The sequence below is a fragment of the Gambusia affinis genome, linkage group LG13, assembly GCF_019740435.1.
Source record: "Gambusia affinis linkage group LG13, SWU_Gaff_1.0, whole genome shotgun sequence".
NCBI lineage: Eukaryota > Metazoa > Chordata > Actinopteri > Cyprinodontiformes > Poeciliidae > Gambusia > Gambusia affinis.
In genome coordinates this window covers 24,280,648-24,302,994 of record NC_057880.1, presented here as the reverse complement: position 1 = coordinate 24,302,994, position 22,347 = coordinate 24,280,648, and the positions used below count along the sequence as shown (strand labels likewise).

The 22,347-nt window shown below is 37.4% G+C and overlaps 1 protein-coding gene across 3 annotated transcripts in view; it reads right to left on the bottom strand.

Annotated features, from left to right (window-relative positions):
* The window catches only part of LOC122842460 (adhesion G protein-coupled receptor A3), a 181,147-nt gene that overhangs the window by 17,061 nt on the left and 141,739 nt on the right, over positions 1-22,347 (bottom strand). For all 3 annotated transcript variants that reach the window (XM_044136367.1, XM_044136365.1, XM_044136366.1), the window contains 2 exons: positions 17,836-17,963; positions 11,291-11,414 (listed from right to left, as the gene is read on the bottom strand). In XM_044136367.1, the coding sequence (XP_043992302.1) occupies positions 11,291-11,414; positions 17,836-17,963 (252 nt within the window). The remainder of the gene's footprint in view (positions 1-11,290; positions 11,415-17,835; positions 17,964-22,347) is intronic.

The window sequence follows — 22,347 nt, the reverse complement described above, 5'->3', positions numbered from 1 at the left end:
TGAAAAAGCATTCAAGCTATTCTACAACTTGTGATCATCAGAGAAGTAATAAAAAAGCCCTGGCTGTGTCATGGAGCAAAGCAACGCTTGATACTTTTGTTGCTTTACAATAGTCAACATTAAGAAAAAAGGTCTTTCCTTTCTCTATAATACTACTGACAAACAGCAGGAAACTATTTCACCTCTCCTTATTGAAATGTATATAATATTATATAGAACATTCATACTAGAGGTTAGAAGTAACACCTTTGGGGATCCATGCACAGTAGCACAGCCTGTAATGACAGCACTGACAGAGGGAAGCTTCCAATAGTTTTAGTTTATGTTTGCTAACAATGATAACTGGCGACATGTCCAGGGTGTGCCCTGCCTCTCCCGCATGCTGGATAACATACGAGTGGATGGAGGTCATGTATCTGATGTTACATACATCAGTCTTTTATTGTTTTCATGCATTTTAACCACTTCACCCAAAAGTTTTTCATAAGCAGAAAGCTCAGGTGCTCTCAAATCGGCCCCACAGGAATAAGAAACCAATCACTACATTTCTTTTTTTTCTCGCTTTCCATTCCACCTATTTTCACAGTGATACACTAACGAGGAAATCCTCTATGTGTGTCTTCCTAAAGTTGCCAGCTCAATGTAGAGTCACATCTAGGTCACATCTTGTGCTAAGTTTCGTTCTTAATTAATGTTTGATGCTCTACCAACAGTCTCTGTCACTGAGCAATCACCTGAAACGTGCTGTCCAAATGTAGAAGTTCTGATGTGAGGAAAAGGTATAGCAGGAGTGAAAGGAAGGAAATGTTGCTCTGCTGCTAAAAACAGCCACCGAGGTGATGCAGTGTGACAGCGGGGTTGGCGTTCAAGTCGATATTAAAGCAGGCACTGTTTGAAGGAAAGACAGAAACTGAGATTAGAGATAACTTTGAGGCCTCAAAGACATGAGATCCTCCAGAGAAACCGCGCCACAGTTCAAGACAGGGGAAACAGGCACATAAAGGACAGGTGGATGTCAAAGTGTATGCCTGAAATTTAGCAACAACTCCTAAAAAATGTTCTTTGGAGGGAGAGTAAGCACTTATTTTCAAGCCTGAACATGTGCACACATCATGGATGTGTGTACTGCAGGCGCTGCTTGGAGCTGTATAAGTGGTTGACAGTGTGTGTGTGTGTGTGTGCCATGTGATCTTACGTCTCCTACAGTAGTCCTGCAATTATCCCAAATTGTGTTCTGGCAAACGTTATGGGCATCTGCCCAAAATCTGCTCAGAGTTATCCCGTTAGCATTGATTGAATCAAGAAATGGCATAAAAAATATGTTCAGTAGCCCTGAGACAAAGTCAGACGAATAAAACCAAGCCATAAAAGGTTCCCGAGCAGCAGCGGGGCCAATTATGTTAACAGACTGAACATGAAGCATGATACTGAAGCTTTACACACATTGACTGCCAACCCACCAGTTGAAATTTCCTTTGAGTAACATATCAGAACAGTAAACTTTGCAGCAATTCACATTTTCTAACATATAAACTGCTATGTGGAGTGTTTATCACTCATATTTTCCAAATACCTTCAGAGAGTCGCTGTGGATGTTAAAGAACCAGAACCAAAATGAGGAGAAGCAGCACTCAGCTTCTATGTGTCACAAATTTGGAACAAACTTTCAGAAAACTGCAAAACAGCTGAAACACTGACTTCCTTTAAATCTCGACTAAAAATCCACCTGTTTAGGATTGTATTTGAAACGTAATCAATTACAAATTTATTGATGGAACTTGACTTAATGTTGTGTTTTCATTGTTGATTCTTTGTTGCATCGTGTTTCTGTGTTTGATTTGATGTAAAGCACTTTGAAATGCCTTGCTGCTGAAATGTGCTACACAAATAAAATTCGACTGATTGATTGATTGATAAAGCTGTGAGCAGGACGGATCTCCACTAGCAACCAGTCTAGCAACAAATCTAAAGAGGCTTCTGACTGAAGACTGTTGCTGTATGACCTTCTAAAAGTTCAATATCCAGGCAGCAGAGACAACGTTCCACAGAAACATTTCCTGAATCAGAATCACCATCAGTTGTTTCCCACCACTGCTAATCCACCTCATTTGCTTTTGCCACTCTCCTGTTAATCTGTATTACTGGCTGTACGGTTAGAAAGTCGGATGTTTAAGACGGGGAAATGATCCTGACCTTTTGTGATTGATGGAAGAAAAAGCTTAAACCTCCTCCTTCCCTCTTTGCTCTCTGGTCCTGATCTGCATCCATGAAGCCACCTTATTAACTTCTCTGGGATTTTTGGTTGAATAATTCACAGACAATGTTGGCTCTGAATCATGAATAATTTATGAAGGCAGAAAGACTCGTTTAATTACACTTTAGTCACTGGGTCTGGCAGCCATCTTTGTTCAGATTTAGTAGCAACAATGATGTAAATAAACGTGTAAAACAACCATTCTGATGCTTAAAATATAATAATCAGTCCTGTAAACATAAATACACTTACAGGTAGTGTATAAAATTACAGCAGAATATCTAACAGATCCTCTGTGGGTTTACTGATATTCATCTATACAGTCAAAAACAGCACTAAATGTTGAAGGTACAAGGGAGGTGAATAGGAAAGTATCTGCATTGGTAGATATTAATATTCATATATGCATGACATAATAAGATAAAAGTGTTACAGTAGCTGAATGGGTAACATGAAAAAGTCATGGCCTGTAACTAATATCTCACGTTCTGTTATTAGTCAGCTAATTTACAGGAAGCTTTTTCTCATTTCCTAATAAGCAGTCATTTGTAGATATTATCAACAAAAGGAACAGACTGACACTCTTAATTTAGCATGATTTTATCCAGCTTGATTAAAAATCTTGATTTAAGACTTAAAAAATTAAAAACAGCCTTAAGCCTGCATTCGTCTTGTGTTATATCAGGTCAGCTCTGTGGTAAATTGTTTACTGAAAAGCCAATAAAGCCGTCTGATCACCATGCGCACCTTTCATTGCCACTGCAGTCTTGGTTTTTAATAACACACGTAGCAAGTGGCCTGGAAACTGAAGATAAAAATGAGTTCCTCACATCGATTAAGCCTTTCTGTCATGGGCACATAATTATTGTTCTGTCGGCCATTGTGGCTGTGCTTTGCTGTAAAGATTACGCTTATTCTCATGCTCCATCTACCTTAAAATAGCTTGATGCCGCTCATTACTGAGCTTTGTGCTTCAACACAGCAGATACATAGAATGCATTGTGCACTCGTTTAAGAATAAAAAGATTATTTTTTTGAGGTTACCTTTTCAAGATTTTCTGTAAAAACTATTTCAGTGGTTACAAGGAAATTCTAAGAATTCATAGCTAGAAAAATGGAAAATCTTCAATATATGAAAAATACTGTAACTAAATAATTCACTTCTCCATTGTTTTTCAAAGTGAATAATCAATTCATCTATCCACCCTCTAAACCCACCAGGGCAAGAGGCACAGTTCACCCCGGACAGAACAGCTGTGTCCTCTCCGTACAGAACGTCTGCTGATGACCGCAGATCATGTTAAATAAATAATCACTCCTTCCAAACAATCCTGGATAATTTGCTTCAGCTGCAACAGTTTTTTTTTCCTGGTTCAAATGAGTAACTGTTTGACTGCAGCTGCAGTCTAATTATCCATCTATTGTTGTGAAAACTTCACCGAAGATGGACTTATAGAGTGACTGTTGTGACAGATAGTGTCCTCAGAATAACATTTTGACAGGTCCATTACTGTAGTTCAGATAAAAGCTCACCAGTAAAACAGAGACGGATGATGTGGGGAAAACATACATAAATGTGAGTCAGGAATCAAACCCAAAACGTTTAAATTAAACTACAATTACCAGTGGTGTGTCGCCCAACAACTGAAAAGAGAAAGTGGCACAAAAAAAAAGAATCATGCCCTTTAAATTTAATTTCAAAGCCATGCCCACTGTGGATGACTCCATGAATGTTTAGTTTAAAATTCATTTCAAGAAAACAGTTTATAAATGCTGTTAATTACAAAGGACTAAACCTTCACTTTCATTCATTTTAACCTTCTGAGTCTATTCAAAGTTGCCTTGTTGCTTTGTCCTGCCTTGACCTCACACGGGTTATACGGCTAAATAACAGTATAATTAGCAATATATTAAACTCTGTCTCCATTATGCACTTAGAGCAGATAAAAGCCTGCAGACTGAATGTTTAATAGTGAAACGATAGCATTCAGGTGACACTGAAACAGTGTTAAAAAGAGATTCATCTGTTTACACAGCGCTAAATCCATTCCTGATAAGAACTCTGCAGTTTGTTGGGCCACCATAGACATAAGCAAAGACATCATAACAAAGTTATGGAGATTCATCGTTTTTTCATTGCGTTGACAGTTTTATTGGTAACATGAACAGCAAATCCCTGTTTGCAGGGATTAGCAAACATAAATCTTTTGTCCAATGGAAAGTGTATTGGGTATTCTTTGGAGTGTTTATCGCCATATGTTAAGATAATATAAACCTAAAATCTGTTCTTCATAACCACCAATTAGTCATTAAACTATGACCACCAGCCTAAAATAGAGACTATCCTTTTTTTGTTGCCAAAGCCACACTGCTAAATCACTGCAGTAGAAGAGTGCTTAATTTTTTTGACAAATGTGTAATTATGGGCCATTAAATTTAGGCTCTGTGGTTCATAAGTGTTGGGTGATCTCCTGCCCACCGGATTTCATTCAAAGCCGATACCTCCAAAAATGGTTTGGAGTTTATATCAGCCATAAAAGTGTAAAGTTTGTAAAGATGACAGAACAAAGTAGGACAATATGTTCTCTCTCTCTATATATGGTTGTATTGACTTGACCACATATTATACTCTAGGATATGTTTGCTTTGTAAAGTGCTTTGAAGTAACATTTTTTGTAAACCTGTTTTAAATAAATAATTTCAATTTAAATCAAAGCTATAGCTATTATTTTAAACCGCGCTGCATGCAACTGTAAGCAGTTTTGACATTTGAGTTTTTTCTGATCCTGTATTTACTGCAGTGTGATGAGTCTGTGGACTGCAGTGACACGGCGCATCTGGCTGCTTTCACACACATGGTGTTTGATTACTCTACCATAAAAGAGGAGTCTTTGACATTACTGCTACTGAAAATCACCACAAAGGGAGTTGACATCAACTGTGTAACAAAGGGGGGAGTTGTTGGAAATAAATTCCTGTTGAAAACTTGGTTTCTGTCTGAACTGATGGCGCACCATCAATGACAAACACCTTATACAAAGATGGTGGACGTATGAGCGCAGACAATCATACTGTTTGTTTGTTTTTGACCAAATGTGAATTAAAAGAAGCTCAAGTCATTCAATCAGACAGCATCGCATGCTGTTGAATCTTATTTTACACATTTTCAGGAGTGCTACTCATATTTTTCTTCGTGTTCATTTTCATTTCTACCATTTTGAAATAAAGCAGCAAATACAACACTCTAATGCTTGTGAATGAAAGTTTTTGAACACTGACATGCTTTATTATATGGAAAATAAGCATCCGTTTATGACTTGTGGAAGTTGGATATTTAGGTAAATTTTGCCAAGCATGAGCAGCTCTGATGTTTTTGTGTAAAAGTAGGTCACAGAAGATAAAAGGTTGGAGACCCCTGGTTTAGATCAAAGCACAGTTATCTGTCAAAGTAACCCAGTCCAAGTCCAGACCTGACTTGAATTGGGATCTGTGGTCGAATAAAAAAAAATAAAAAAATATTCTGTTTCCAACACCTATTCAGTCAGTCTGACTGAGCTTAAGCTTTTCTACATGAGAGGACGGGCTGATCTGTCTCAACACCGGTACTGACTATAGAATATACTCCAGACTATTTTAGACACTATCTTTGTCCTTTTATGTCATACTGATCACTGATATTATACGCATATTCAGATTGCTCCATGTAAAATAGCCTGGACATTAATGCTCGAGTGTGTTGCCAAAACCTGGTTTACATTCATTATTTTGCTCTTTTAAATGTTCCCATAATTGTCAGTCAAACTTTACTCTGCAGTTTACATCCTACTTTAGGTGGTTCAGGCCTTTAAGCGTGTAATAAATATCCTGCTTTTTCAGATAGTCTTCTAGGTAATTATAACTACTTCAGCGAAGCAAGTAAAATCTATATTAAATATTATTCCACCATAATTATCTGTAACTCAATCTCTCAACCTAATCAGCAAAGATTTAGGTTTATTTTGATGGTCATTGTCAATCTGGTTGCTACGGCAACACACAACACATAATAATACACATTATTATAAATAATAATAATACATGTATGCTGAAATGTTAATTGTCGCTGTGTGGAAAAATGATCATCTCAGCAGCTCCGAGCTTATATAGCCATAACTTGAATATTTGACGTTACAAATATTTCACAGCGAACCGATGCAAAAGAGAGTAATTTCAGAAAAAGTCATTAAGTATGAGCTGCAGGGGTTTCTATTAACATAGTTACAGAGAGCTGAAGACACTCAGGGGGGTAAAATTAGCTGGTTTTAGCTTCCAGTATTTTTTAGACATTCCTACAAGCCAGCAGACCTTGTTTCAGACCTTCAGCAAAAGGCTGAAGGTCTGAAACAACTAATAGCATGTAATAAACTGTGAGTAAGACAAGTAGAAATAAAACTTACAGATATCCAGACAGAGATAGAACATCCTAATTTAAATATAAATCTCTGCGCTGAATAAACTGCCTGTTTGATTTTTTTCCCCCAATTAAATTTTTTTAGTTTCTTCTCACATGTCCAAGTTTAAAAATATAAACTTTTTGTTTTTTTAGAAGCAAACTTTGGATAGTTCATGTAGAAAGAACAACAACATTTTGCTCTCAGTCTCTGAGAGTGTGTGTGTGTGTGTGTGTGTGTGTACACAGGCAGCATGTGAGGACCTACATCGATAGTTTAGGCTCTATCTTTAAACTGGACTATGGTGCCTTTTCCTTCTCTTTATGAAAGTATATTAGCTGGAGACTTTGATTTTTTTTGTTTTTCTTTATGTGCAGAGATGAAGCAAAGAGGTGCAGATAAGCTGCAGCTCCAACTCCAAACATCGTGGAGGTAAGCAGCTAAAATAAAAAAAATATGATTGGAGGTTTTGTCAGATAATGTACTTAAAATGATTCAGGATTTTGTTAAAGAAAAACATCATGTTGGTTTAATTCCTTTGTGAACAAAGTTGCATAAAGGCAACGTGAATTAGTTCTGATTTTATGGCTTTGAAATTCTGAATAAATGTATAATTACTGAGAGCCTGGCTAAAATTATTTCTGTTGCAAATTCAGATAATCTTCTTTGTTGTTTTTTTATCAGCAAAGACAAGATGACAAAATAAAGTGGATGTTAGGGGATACCATAATTCACAGGCTAATTATGAATAACATCACTATCTACATAGTACGTCATATTTATTTCAGGGAAATTATGATAAATGAATGAGATCTATTTTAAATTGGAGCTCTGAACAACTTAGTTCAGAATATTTAGGAGGTGAATTGTAAATGTGAATCAATTAATTTCAACCTGACTGAACTGAGTGAACTATCCATCCATCCATCCATTTTCTTTACACCCTTCTTCCCTAATGGGGTCAGGAGGGTTGCTGGTTCCTCTCCAGCTGCGTTCCGGGCGAGAGGCGGGGTCACCCTGGACAGGTCGCCAGTCTGTCGCAGGGCAACACAGAGACACACAACCACTTACACACACACACACACCTATTAACCTGACAGTCATGTTTTTGGACTGTGGGAGGAAGCCGGAGAACCCGGAGAGAACCCACGCATGCACAGGGAGAACATGCAAACTCCATGCAGAAAGACCCCGGGCCGGGAATCGAACCCAGGACCTTCTTGCTGCAAGGCAACAGCTCTACCAACTGCGCCACTGTGCAGCCCCTGAGTGAACTAGTTCTTGTTAAAGACGAGATCACAGAACATTTTTGTAACAAAACTGTGGAGCCAACGCCTTTTATTTGTACAAGTGGTTAATGCCACTGACTTTTATTTCTAGCTGAAGATATCAGTCAGTACTTATTAGTCTTTTATTTTCTTCCACTTTCTGTTTTTTTATTGCTTTAACTGTTCTTTTGTTGTTTTTGGTTTGTTTTATGTAGGTGATTCTGTTTTTAGTTCTCATTTTATTTTATGGACTTTAGTGACTTTTTGGGTTTTCAAAGTGTTCTACGAACTCAATCAGGACTAAGGAGGTCCAGGGTGCTTTATTCCTTTTTCTTGACACGGACCACGACTTTTCAATTTATGGAACGTCTTCTCTGCTCCATCAGAGCACTAAGTAGCTTTTAGAAAAGCTGTAGTCACACATCTTGCTCTGCTGAGAATCTTTGCACAGGGAGATATTTGTTAAAGTGTGAGGCTAGAGTTACCATAATTTGATATGACTTGCTATTAATTCAACACATAACATGTTCCCTTTGTGGGTGTGACAAAAATAACAGAGAGAGTTGTTTTGGCCTTCCTTTGTGTGTTGTAATTATTACTAACAGCACACGCTATGAGCTCAGGTCGCTCCCACACGGCTTTCATTTGAGCCTCAGCTGAACGCATCACATTACTCAGACAGGGAGCATCAGCTATCAGCACAGTCTGTCTGTTGCTGCTCTTTTACTGTGCACGCCAGTGTAAAGGCTATGCTGACATTTAGATTTGTTAGAACAAATCTGAAAATTCACTTTTTTTTATACATGTCCTTTTTTGCAGCCAGTTTCCGTCCTTCTGTGAGTCGCTCTGTTGTCACAATTGTGCATGATTTGTTTCCTCCGCCCCCCCCCAAAAAAGTATTAAAGTAACCTCTTTGTGAAAGCCAGGTCACTGCATTTGTTCCCCATCACGACATTGTGCTTCTACAAGAAATGCAGCATTACTCAGTTTTCCTGCCAGTGGTCAGAAATTCATGGCTGACTTGTTTAAGCTGGCAAAGGTTTGCTTACAATTCGAAAAAATGTGGTTCACCTGTCAGGTATTCACTTCCTGTCACAGCAAAATGGAACCACATATTTTCAAATCATGAAATTAGTAGGGAGATGTTAAATGGCAGAGAGCAGGTAGGTGGATGGGTGATGCATTTTATGACAAACTTCAGCCAATTTGTGACAGTTCCTCCAGTGGAGGAAGACATGACAGCTGGTGAGACAGGCCAGGAGAAGCTGGGTGCATTTCATCAGGTAACAGTGGAGTCTTTACTCTGTGGACTGAGGGGACACCTTAAGTGCCAGCGAAGGCAGAAGAGACAGCTAAGTCCCAAATGTGCTGCAGCTCACAAAACGGAGAGCGAACAAGGCCCGCTGAAACAAACAGGGAGTGACAGAAGGCAGCAAAAACTGCGATGGGAAAATAGAAAAAGAGGCGTAAAAGTCTTTGTTTACAGAAAGTTGAGCCAGAAGAGGTGACAGTAGAGATTAATTTGCAGAAGCAAGTTTGTAAAAATGTCAGAATATTGTTAAAATGATATTTAACCACAAATAAGAGCAAAATTTGGACTTTTAAATGATCGTTTTGAGTGTTTCTCAAATAATTTAAATAAAAAAAATGCAACATTTGGAACAGTATTTATACTTTAATGCTAATCTGTATTTAAAGTACAGACTTTAATATATTTTATGGCATCCCTTCATGTTTCCTCCTCATGAATACCTAAAAATAGCAAATTGCTAACAGGCACAAAAGCATGTCCTGTTTCCAAATCTGTACTGACAACTAAATTCTCCGTGTCGCTCCGTCTAACTCATTCATTCAACTCTGTGGGCTTCAGAGACTAGAGCAGCAAAAAGATGATCACACTGACAGGACATCCAATGCAGGCACAGAGAGCGACTTACATCAGAGGAAGTGCAGGAGTTGTCTAGAACAAGTTGGTAAAAAAGGACAAAGCGTCTTTACTGCTTTCCCTCTTTGTATATTAAAGAACTAAAAGCCACAAAGGAACAAATTTAACAAATTTAAATATTATGAAAAAGGTAAATTATTTTACTATTTTAATTCTATATGAAAAAATGATTTAAAAAAGAAACTCATTACACAAAGAGCATTATTTTAAGAATTTATCACTGGTTTTTGCTTACAGCCAATAAAAACAAATCAAAACTTAACTTCTTCGAACATTTGAATATTACATAAGACCAATAAAAACAATTTTTTAATATGGAAATTTCAACCTCCTGAAAAGACTGTCCACACCGAACAGGAAGTCCGCTGAATACTTGTTTGGGGCTCCTTATGCCTGAATTACTGCATCAATGCAGCCTGACATGGAAATGATCCCACTGTGGTTCTGCACCATCTACAACAACAGCAGAGAACTCCTCATAATCATAACTAACTGTAAAAACCAGACAGTGGAAGCGTAATCTACAAATAAAACACAGAGGAGCTCACAGAGCAACCGACCTATGTTCCCAAATAAATGATTATTTTGAGTGTGTTTCTCAAATAATTTAATTTTTAAAAATGTGTGCAACATTTGCAACAGTTTTTGTACTTTAATTGTAATCAGAAATATTTCTGATGTTCTATTTGGTTCAGATTGGCTCAGTGTGGAACAGAAACCATGTGGTGAATCTCCACTAAACTCTTGAACAGACTTTGCATTACAAACCTCTAAAGGATGGGATTACCTATGCAGGGAATGAACTCTTTTCCTTCCACTTAACTTTTTAAGTGAAATGCTAGAATCCACCTTCTTTAGTAATGATCTTTTATGCCTTATCTTTCCTATGGAGTTTTTAATAAATATATATGTAAGTTCCATTGATCCACTTAACATTTTAATCATATTCTAATGGATTGAGGTTCACCTGTAAAAACCCAAACTTAAAACTGAACCAACAAAACAAAAGAGTCTAAAATACAGAAATCATCTTAACCAAATATATTATAATTTTTTAAAGAATATGACAGGATTCTTTTTGTAATATATAAATAAAACACTTGTATGGAATATCTTCTTCAGATGTGGTTACACAGACAGACAAAAGCCACTGGAGCTGTGTCTATTTATGTGGGGCAAAAGCATGAATTATTACCGTCATTGTGCCACAACCTTACTAAAGGAATGCCCAGACCACACACTGCGGAAGCATGAGAGCATAAAACCTAGATTGCTTTGAGTTCATGGGCTGCACACACTGACCTGGTTGTTGACACTTGGATACACATTCACAATGCTCTTTTTTTCCAAAAAGCTTTGAGAGTGAAGGTGGAAGAAAGGAGAATGCACTTACTGCTTGACAGATGATGGGGTATTTGATTCGATTGATGCCACCGGCAAACACGGCGAAGGTCAGCGCCGTATGGAAACAGAAGTTGAGAAGCATGTGCCATCCCTTCCTGCTGATGCGGATAGCGCTGGGAGGAAGAAAAAGACAACACAAAAAATTAAAGATGCAGCTAAACTCTATTTTATTCAGAAATTAGCCAATCAGTGGGTTTTGTTTTAAAACTGCTCAACAGGAAAACCCAGAATGCAGCTCACCAGGACTGAGGAGTTGGATCAGGTGTGCGGAGGAGAACAACTTGTCCATGTGGGATGCAGACTGACTCAGATAGCTCCTTACCACAACCTGCTCCTACATGTTTGCATGTTCCTCTTGTTTTAAATAGCTTTGAGTTTGAATAGATTTTCTCATTATGTAAGGAACGCAGCAACAATCTGTTGATGTACCAATGCTGCTGCCTCAAGCTGTTATCCCCCGACTACCCCATCTGAACATGTTGCAAAGGTTTTTCCATGGAACAGAAATAAATTGGTTTAAATTTCTACTCAATGGGATTTTTGTGTGTAGGCAGTATTTTAACAACTTAATAAATGTGTAGAATTAGGGTAGGACAGGATTTTTTAAGGTAGTCTCATCTTCAAATTTGCAATTTATATTGTATTGTGATGTCATCTGTTATTTTGTTCCAAAAATGACTTAATCCTGCATTTATTTACAAACTTTTATAATTTTTTTTTTTTTACGTTTTTATTTTTAAGAACTATTTCTAAAAAGTACAATGTCAAAAAGAGTCAAAATAGCTTTACCTAACTCTTTTATATTGAACTCTTTAATGATACTTAATTAATGACTTAGGATAGAATATAATCATAATAAAGGTTCCATACTGGCAAAATACTCTGCAGGGAGTTTTGATGCATGAATTATGAAATATTGTTGCTTTTTTTATTTCACTCTAGTTCAAAATTAATAAACTTCACTCAACGTTCTGCAAGGACTTATTTCACACTCACAAAACGTTCTATAGAACTGAATCTCATTTAACTCAACCAATTGTTGAGTTAAATGAGAATTTAGAAATTAATTAGTTAGTTAAAATATAGCTATTAAAATAAACTGATCAATATTTACACAATTAGATATTTTATATTGGAAATAACATCACTGGTAAATTTTTTAAGACATCTCAAAGATTAACAATGTATTTGTTTCCTTTTCTACTGCCCATTTACATTTTTAAATTGTGTGATTCATGAGATCTAAAAAAAGCAAAGCTGGAAAACCGAGAACAAACCCACCTGCTCCGTTTCGTGACGAAGCCTTGAAGCTTTTAAGCCCTTTCCGACTGAACCTTTAGAAGACTGATGTTTAGATAGATAATCTTTCAGAACGTCCCAGAATACAAAATAAAGGAAGAAATATGAAAAGTTTTGAAACTTAAGCACAAACCAGGATAGGATCAGTTTAATTTGCTTCGCCACATAATATTTCAGGCACCAGTAAGTGTGCATATTCATCCTCCAGTATGACTTCATCACTAAGTCTGCAACATTCCCACACAACTTACTCACCAAAACTCACACCATCTAGTAATTATAGCTCTATGTGCAACAATCACTCTGCTGGGTTTCATAATGAACTAGAAAATTCTATTTTCAAGATGGCTGGATAAAGTGAGATTTTCAAATCTTTCAAGAATAAAATTCCAGACTTTTCACTTTACAGCTTTATACATAAACAAGTAGTGAGACAGATAATAGGACACAAGGAAGGAAGAGATACTTAAATCAAATTCCAGTCTGTTTCATACTTTTTCCAAACTTTGTAGGTGTCTTTGATGCAAATGCACTTTCACTTTGAGAAGTATGTGACCAATCAGGGTCCATGCAGCCCTGAGCTGGGCACTCAACCCACATCATTGCTTTCCACCCAGTTGTTAGAAGACAAGGATAAATAGGTCAGACATTTCCAACATGTGTGCTGGGCTGTGTGATTTAGCAGACCATCTAATCTTTTCATTCCTGTCCTCTGTTAGCTCATATTGCGTTTTTTTTTTCTCAATTTTTGTTGTTGTTGTTGATTCAGTCACTGTCCCTGTTTGAAATTACATAACCCTGCTGTGGAAATCTTCCCTCCCCAAAATGGAGGAGTAGAGCCCTGGCTGCACGTGAGCCCACTGTAGATGAAGCAGCGACTGTTTGAGCCTGGAGGCGTGTCTTGGGCTGGGCTTCACTGATTCCTGCAAAGGGGAGGGAGAATTAGAGCTGCTGTTTTCTGGGCCGCCGCTGAGTTCCAGGTCCATCCAGCACCAGGCCCATAAATCAGGGTGGCTGCTGGCCTCCCTGGAAGAGGTTTTCACAGGTTCTGCTGCGGGCTTTCATTGGGTCAAGTACATTAACCTGGCAACCCTCCATATCTCCGTCTCTTAGAGGGTTGGTGGGGGATAAAACAGCCCCGGCTCTGCATCTACCGTACTCTCTCACCTCAAAACCAACCGCTTCCACAAATGCAAGGGGCAACAAAGCAACAGACTGTAATATAAGACGTTTTACATCGAGGAGGTTTAGCCAAGCCAAACGTGCCGCTGATGTCTCATAAACCAAAGAGTAACAAGCTGCGATGGAAGTGGTTACAGTCTAATTCATATTTATTATGTCAGGAAAAGAGATAAAAGTGAGGATAAGATAAAGATCTGTGGCTGGAATTAACAAAACGATATGAAAGAAACTAATTCTGCTCTGTTTAACGAACTGTGTCCTATTCTGCTAGAGGAGAAACAAACAAAGAAAAAAAAAAACTGAATATGAAGAAACACTACAAGACACAAAGAGGTTGATATAATGGATGTCTGAAATGAAAAAAAGCTTAAATAGGCTAGAGGACTCCTGCTAAATTAGTTATTTAGTCTATAAATATCTTAAGCATTTTTGCACAAAGTTTATTAGAGTCATTACCACAGTGGGAAATCTTACAAATACTTTCATAATCAAAATAAAAATCTAAAAAAGATGCATTTTTATTCATTCTCCGTTACTCCCAAAAAAATCTAGTGCAAGTAAGAACTTAAAAGTCCCATTATTGTTAAATAAAATCCAATTGTGGAAAATTTATCTGATGGGTAATCACAGCATCAGTATGTTTATGAACAGTACTGAACAAACTGTGTCATAAAGATGCAGTTGTCCCAGACAGACAGGACAGGGAGAGAGGAGACGAACACAACTGTTTGTCATAAACTTGATAAATTGGGCTTTTATGGAAGAGTGGCAAGACTATTAAAGAAGTTCTTTACGCACCTTGACACAAACTAAGCCTTGCCAAGGAAACTGTGAAAGGTGATTGTTTTTAATGAAGCCAAAATACAACTTCTGAAGTATATGCAAAAAAAACGTAAGTCATAAAACAGTGGTGGCAGCATCATGATGTATCATTTTTGTTAGTAACACAGGAAAGCAGGTCAGACTCATTATGAAGCAACTAAAAACATGGCAATCCTGAAGAAAACCTGTTAGATGCTGCAGAAGGCTTCAGAATGGTGAGGATGTTCACCTTGCAGGAAATCAATCCTGAACTTACAGTCAGAGCTGCAACTGGATGGGTCAGGTCAAAGCAGGTTTAAATCAATCTGATAAACTATGGCAATGTTTTGAATATAATTCTCAGGGATGCTCTTCAACGAATCAGACTGAGCTTGAGCTATTTTGCAAATAAAAACAGAAAACAAACTAGACAGAACAGTCCTACAGACATTTCCCAAAATCTATAACAGCACTGAAAGATGGCTATTCAAAGCACTGACTGAAAACAAGAACATACCACTCTTTTGTTTTGTCTACACCGACCATTAAAACAAAATCATGCATCATTTTCCTTCCACTTCATAATCATGTTCTACTTTATGTCTATAATGCCCCAGTGCAATATATTGAACTTTATGGTACAAAGTGAAAAACTGTGAAAAAGCTCAAGGTGATGAATACTTTTGAAAAGCACTGTTGATAATTCAAATAATAGAAAAGCCAAAAAATATGCACATGGTGGAACATACGGTCAAAGAGATTACCATAATTGCGTTTAACTGCTGTTGCTAAGCAAAACCTGTGGTGATAACTTCAAAATAATTTACGTGCAGCAGCAACTTAGAAGCTGCTGAAGTTGACACAATTACTGTAAGAAGATTAGCACAGTTTAAACTGAGGTCCGACTTCACTGTGAATTTGTGCTGCTACCTAAGGCTGGACAACACGCTAAATGAGTTAAATTATTTTTAAATGCTGTTTATGCTGCTTTTTAACAAAGTTAAAACCCCTAAGGCAGAAAAAAATCACGTGTAATGAAGGCTCTTTTCTTAGAGACACCTGCATCAGTGAACTCTGCCAAGAGGCAGCAGCAGCCGAATGAAGTAATAAAAGATACAAAAAGTGAAAACGATGTGGCTTAAAAGCGTCTGACAGAGAACAGACTGTAAAAACAAATAGACAAAGTTTCTTCTGTCAATCTATCTGACATTCAGAGACAGTGACAAAAAGAAAACGCAAAACTACTTTTGGAGTTTCAAATAAGAGAAAAAGTGTGTTAGGTCTTTTTTCTTATCAGATTTATTGTGACGGTCCAGCAGTGGCCAGGATGACTCACTCCTCTCTTTTCTCTGAAACATCAACAATTATTTTGAGCACTAAGTTCCTCCAGACATTTTTTAACTTCATGGTTAATGTTTGTTTATTTATTTCTTTATCTCATCAATAAAATACATCAGTGCAATTCCTGATTAATCTTGATTCTATTTAAACCTCCTTGAAATCGAAGCTTATTAATTGAAGCGAAATTGTGCATATTAATGCATATTATGGTATCATTTGTGTTTGAACTCTTAAAATAATCAGATGAATGCATTCTTAGAATAAGTATTTGTGAATTTCAGCTACTTGTGGGCGGCTATGGTCCCTAACCTCTGCAAACACCAGGAGTTCACATCTAATTCAGCATAGTTTGATTTGTAAAGTCTCTAAATATGCTGGTGTGTAAGCTGTGAAGTGTTGGAAAATTTCTCTGACTGCTGCAGTCTGATTTAAGTATTTGTTAATTTGTCCTGACTGTGAACACTTTTGATGTAAATTGTGTCAGTTGCTTTCAAAGGTTTTCGGGTTTAAGGAAATTATACCAACTGCTGCGAATTTCCCTTTGCTCAAACGTCTTACGTTTACCAATAATCACAAATTCTGTCCTGAAATATCTTGTTGTTGGAAAAGGAAGCCAACACACACCTCATTGTGGGTAAATATATCTCCACATGAGCTCCCACTCCATGCTGTGTCTATCACTGAACTGTCTTGCATTCTGCCCATTTAACACCCAGTCCCAGCGCTTCGCGGCTTGGATCCTGTCAGTCTGCTGGAGTGATACTGAAGTGTTACTAAACAGAGATGTGTTTTAGTGTTAGGGAGAGCCTAGTGGGAGGTGTGGAGGAGGTGGAAGAGTTCGTTAATGTGAGCTACACTGAAGGAAAATCCCCTCTAACTCTGTGTGTGCAAAACATAAAATCTGCCATCGCGTCTTAAAATATGGACTTTTTTTTTTCTTTTTTTTTTTTGCTTCTAGCCTAAACAGAAACTGATGTTTTGTTTTTTCCCCAAAAATACTTTAAGATGCTTGTGGTTTGAGCAGTTCTCAAGATATGGGTTCCTGATGTAAGCATAATACCCACAGCCTAAAACCTGGAAACCTGTTGATGAAACTCAGATTCAAAAATCTGATGTTTAGCAGATATCTTTAGATGTCACACTAAAAAAGGGTCACACTAATATCTCATTGGACTTCCAGTACCCAAAAATAATACATTTAGTGTCAAGTAAAATGTTAATTGAATATGAGCAGTAATACAGTTATAGCGGATGTTTCTTTAACGTTTTCATTTCTTCTGCTAACAAATTTGTTTCCTAGTTCAATAGGATATATCTCAACGGCAAAAAGAGTTCAACATCTTATCTTTTTAATTCACAAACACTGCATATAAACCACGGCAATTAACAAAGTGACTTATTGCTGCGCTTAAACAATATTCTAGTCGAGCAAATATCTACTTTACAAACCTAAAAAAGGCTGAAGGTAAACTCCACTAAATCCCATGAAGTGCCCGCCTCTATGTTCTCACCTCGTTCAGATATAAAGCAACAAAGGTGGCCTCTGTACCTCCTAACAAATCCGTTGGGGGCACGTGTTTGTCTTATGATGGACTAAAACACATGCTTTACCACAGACACTAATGTGTACATGTTTTCTATCCTCTTAGACAGATTGTAGGGCTTAACAGCAGCCTAAAGCATCTGACTCACACCCCAGTGAGCCCAGGATCTGAGGCAGAGGAGTCACAAACCACCATGAGGGTGGAAAAAAAGGTGAGAAATTAGGAGATTATGTAACCGTCTGCCCGCTTGTCCAAACGCTGAGGTGGAGTTAATGACTGTGAATTTAAATTTCAGCATGCCAGGCTGAAGAGGACTAAGCCTTGAATGTAGCAGGCATGTTATCCAGTTTATGAGATTTCCTCTTACCTGTGGTGCACTATGTACGTGATGATGGAGGCGAAGAGGCAGAGCAACATGACCGCCGTGCAGGCATACACGACCGGGTGCAAAAACTCCCCAGGGTAGGGGGGGAAAGAAAGCACCTTCTTCAAATCCTGAAGCACAGAAGAACAAACAAGAGAAACATTGTCACTATCAGTGCCATGAAAAACCATCAGTCAGTAAAATCTTGGTGTGAAAAATGAAAGCACTTTGGAAAATCAGCCACCTCCCCCCCAAAATACATAATGACACATAATGAGCTCCTAGGATACATATCCACAGCATAGTGCTCTGATGAGATATGTGAGCAAAACACAAATAAATGTCGAGGAAATGTCTGAGTTAGAATGCTGTCCAAATCCCTACAAAAGAGAATCAACCATGTTGAGCGAATAGTCTTCCTTCTGCATTTACATTCAACATTTCAGGCATTAAGCTGACAATGTTTGGCAGAGTGACTGAATGCAAAAATATTATAAGCTTCCTGGGCTGCCAGCGGAAAAATTCTGGACCAAAAATAGATTAAAGAAAAACAAATAGGGAGAGAAAATATAATACAATAAATGTGAAATAAATGTCGTTCAGATGTGGCACAAACTGTGACCGTTACAGCTTAAATCTCTAAGGATGCAAAGTTCTTTGTAAGAGTTCCTGTCAGCTTTAGATCTACACACGAACAAATTGGGGCCTTTGAAAACAATCCACACTCACACCCTGTATGCAGTCAACGCACTGTCTGTGTCTGGCAGAGACCGAGGCAAAATGAAGAGTGATGTCGTGATTTTTGGCTCCATCATGTTGAAGTTGCTAAATAAAGTGCACCTTATCTCCATAAGCCCCGCCAGCTCGGTGTGACTTTGTGTCTCAGAGAGTGATCCACATACAAGCTGTCTGGCTCTATCATTGTCTCAGAAACGAGCCCAGTGGGAGATTCCCTCACCGTGTTTATCCAAAAGGCCGGTGAGCCTGTCTGGACCTGTGAGGGGTTGTGACCTGACTCAGAGCTTTTACCAGCACTGTTCTAAAGTAGACTGCTGATTGTTGGGATTAGAAATCCATCCTGAATCCTAATCCATTCAGCAGATCTTTTAAGTCTTAGATTTTAAAAGAATATATCCTGTAAAAAATAGTTTAGTCCCAAAAAGACATATTGTAACGTTTTGCCACATATATATATATATATATATATATATATATATATATATATATATATATATATATATATATATATATATATATATATATATTCACTTCTGGTTATAAGCTTCCATCCATTCGGGATGCTAAACCTGATGCATTCAGACCATTTTATTCAGAAAAAATGATTACATAACAAAACATTTTCAAATACATTTAAAAACAAGAACTGTTTCCTGACACAAATCCAGTTGTAAAGCATTAAAAACGTTTAGTAGGGCTGACATCAGGGTGTTGGGAAAGGATTTATAAAAGCTTAATCTTATCTCAGTCTTCCTAAAACACCTCATATGTTCTTCAGACAATTGTGTTGTTCCACTAGAGTCAAAGTTTCAACCATCTGACCAAAACTATTCAGAAAAAAGGGTTAAATTAGCTGTAATCAGAATAATTCAAAATTCTTATCACAATAAAAGGTTTTTCACAATGAGAATAAACCAAATAATAAATGTATACAGCTATTGCTGAGGACAGCTAGCAATAGCTGGATGCTCAAATACATCCACTTTATGCATGTATTTGAGCATGTATGTATAGCCAAAGTAAAATAAATCATTTATTATTATGACATAAGCTGCTGATCTGAACTGTATTCAACCACTTTGGCCACAGCTACACTGTTTAGTCTTTATAACACATATAAAAAAAAAAACACCAAATGTTTATTTTGTTAATCAGAAACAAAATAACAGATACAAGGCATAAATGAACAGGTACTCTGTGTAAATGCAACTCAGTGTCTGCAGTCAGTAGACAGCTGGTTAGACAATCACAAAGGTCACTGAAGGTTTGTCCAAGCAACATCTGATTACAAGGGTGATAATGATGGTGGAAAACATTGACTGTGAGTCATCATGAAGCAAATAAAACACAATGCTGCAACAGGCTTCCTACTCACTGTCAGTGGATGCCATGGCAATGAGAGGACGGCATTCACATGGTGCTCATGTTATAAAAGATCCACAAAGCTATTCATGGCATTCAAATGATTTTACAACCAATGTTTATAAAACAGAAACTGCAGGATTTATATCTGAAGTATTAGCATTATGGATTCCACAAACTTATCAAAAATATGTGCAGATCACAGTAAAAACACAACAATGACAAATGTTCTCAATGTCTGAGATCCTGATATGCTGTAAGCCTCCAATATATTAAGTCTGACTGAACTGAACTGTATTATGCTTGGATTACATTTGACTGTATGCCACTGGATTTGAATATCCCAATTTGCTTTTTTTTTTTTTCTGTAGAGCATCCTAAGAGGACTAAGAGGAAATTTCTCTACATAAATAAACAGAAGCTATAAACTCCAACTACAGCAAGCAATCAAATGAACAGTTACTGTGAGCAAACAGAAAGCGTACGGAAGCAAAGAAAGACCAGAATGCAAGTGGTCCTTTTAGGAAAACAACACAATACCACAAAGACATTCCAACTGTAAATGGCTTCAAATGGCTCAGTTTCTTCTGATTAGGGAAAGAAGACAAATGGCAAGAACTTCTGAGTTTCAGATTTACCAGATTTGTATCAAAAAACCCCCCCAAAAAAAACAAGGCAGTTAATAGCACAGAAAAATTTAATATCAATTTTACAAAAGGGTGTAGAAAAACAGCTTTCATTTGAAATTAGTTGTTACAGTGTTGAGAGCAGGCAGAGCTAAAACACTGTGAGATATTAAACATGATGATGAGTGATGGCGGCTCTGACAAAATGGCTTCAGGTGAGATGGAAGAAGGCAAAAGGTTTCAAGGGACGTGAAGTGATAATCACTGAGCTTCTAATGTTAATTCAGAATGTCAGTCTGTCATCTAGTGAGTCTTTAACCACAGCTCAACCCAATAAATAAAAGTCAGCAGTATGTGTGGGCTGAGACGCTTTTTTTAAAAATAATTTACAACTAAACGTAGCAAAGAGATATAGTGTTCTGAAAAAGAATTTGTCCCTCTTTGCTTTTTTTTTTGTCTTTCTTAGATCTCTTAGATTTTTACAAATTTTATTATCAGACACAATAAATAACATCTGGGATGCTTTTGGTACAAAAAAAACAAAAAAAAAAAACAAAACAGTATGCAACATAGTCAAAGTAAGTGCAACTCAAGACAGACAATAGCAGAAAAATAAATCTGACAATATGATGTGTTTGGTGGTCACCCCAACAGTCGTCGTGGATATGGAAGCCTTCACTTCCTAACTGATATAACCACTTGTTGCAATGCACAAAGTATTTCCAGACATTTTATTTACAGATTGCCATTATCGTTAATACATATATATAAAAAAAACTAAAGCAAAACAGTAGCGTCATAGAAAAGTAACGTACCTGGTAATAACACAGCAGGACTTTATGAACTCTTCCAACACTAATCTCAATATTTTTGACCATGTCTGTCTGGCATGAAACAAAGGCTGAAAATATGGGAAAGCTTATCATGCTCAAAGTTAGGGGGGTGCGCCTGCATGACGTCATAACCCTCACTTCAGTTAAGTTTGTAAAGGACATGAGCAGTACTATTTTGTAGAAATGATCACCTGTCCAGGGGTCACCAGTCCAACAAAGCGCAAGAGAAACACACAGGATAATTGCTATGCACACACACTCACCACTGATACCACAGGGAAATTAAAGAGAGACCCATTATCCTAACAGTTATATTTTTCCACTGTATGAGGAAGATGGAGTACCCTGAGAGGACCAATATATGCACAGGGAAAAAATGCATCCAGAAAGGCCCCAGGCTGGGATTCAAATCCAGAACCCTCTTCCTGCAAGGCACTACTGCTAGCAACTGTACTGCTGTCCAACCCCTTCGAAATACCAGAATATTAAAAATAACAAATCACCTGGTTTCTGATAAAAGCTGAACATTTTTTGTCTTTCGTATCTTCATCAGTATAAGGACCAAAAACTGAAATCAACACAAATTTTGTGTGCCAAACTCAACAACTCTGTCTGTTTATTTGTCTGTGTTTTTAAGAATCCCATTAGTCTCTACCACAGTAGAGATTATTCCTCCTGAGGTCCAAACCACAAACATTACAATTAACACATCCCATCACAGACAGTGTAAGGAGGAATGGTCAGCTCCCTCTGACTGCTACAGCCACAGGATTTATTCTCATTAAATAAAGTTATCCAAATTAAAAGTCAAGGTGTTATGCATTCTTCAATGTGAAATTATGCAACTAGAAAACAGCAGGAATGTTTTTGAAGTCTTTTCACAGGTTTTTACCAGGGGTGTTAATAAGTACACTATGATACATAATGTGAAACTGTTCTGCAAATGGAGAGCTTAT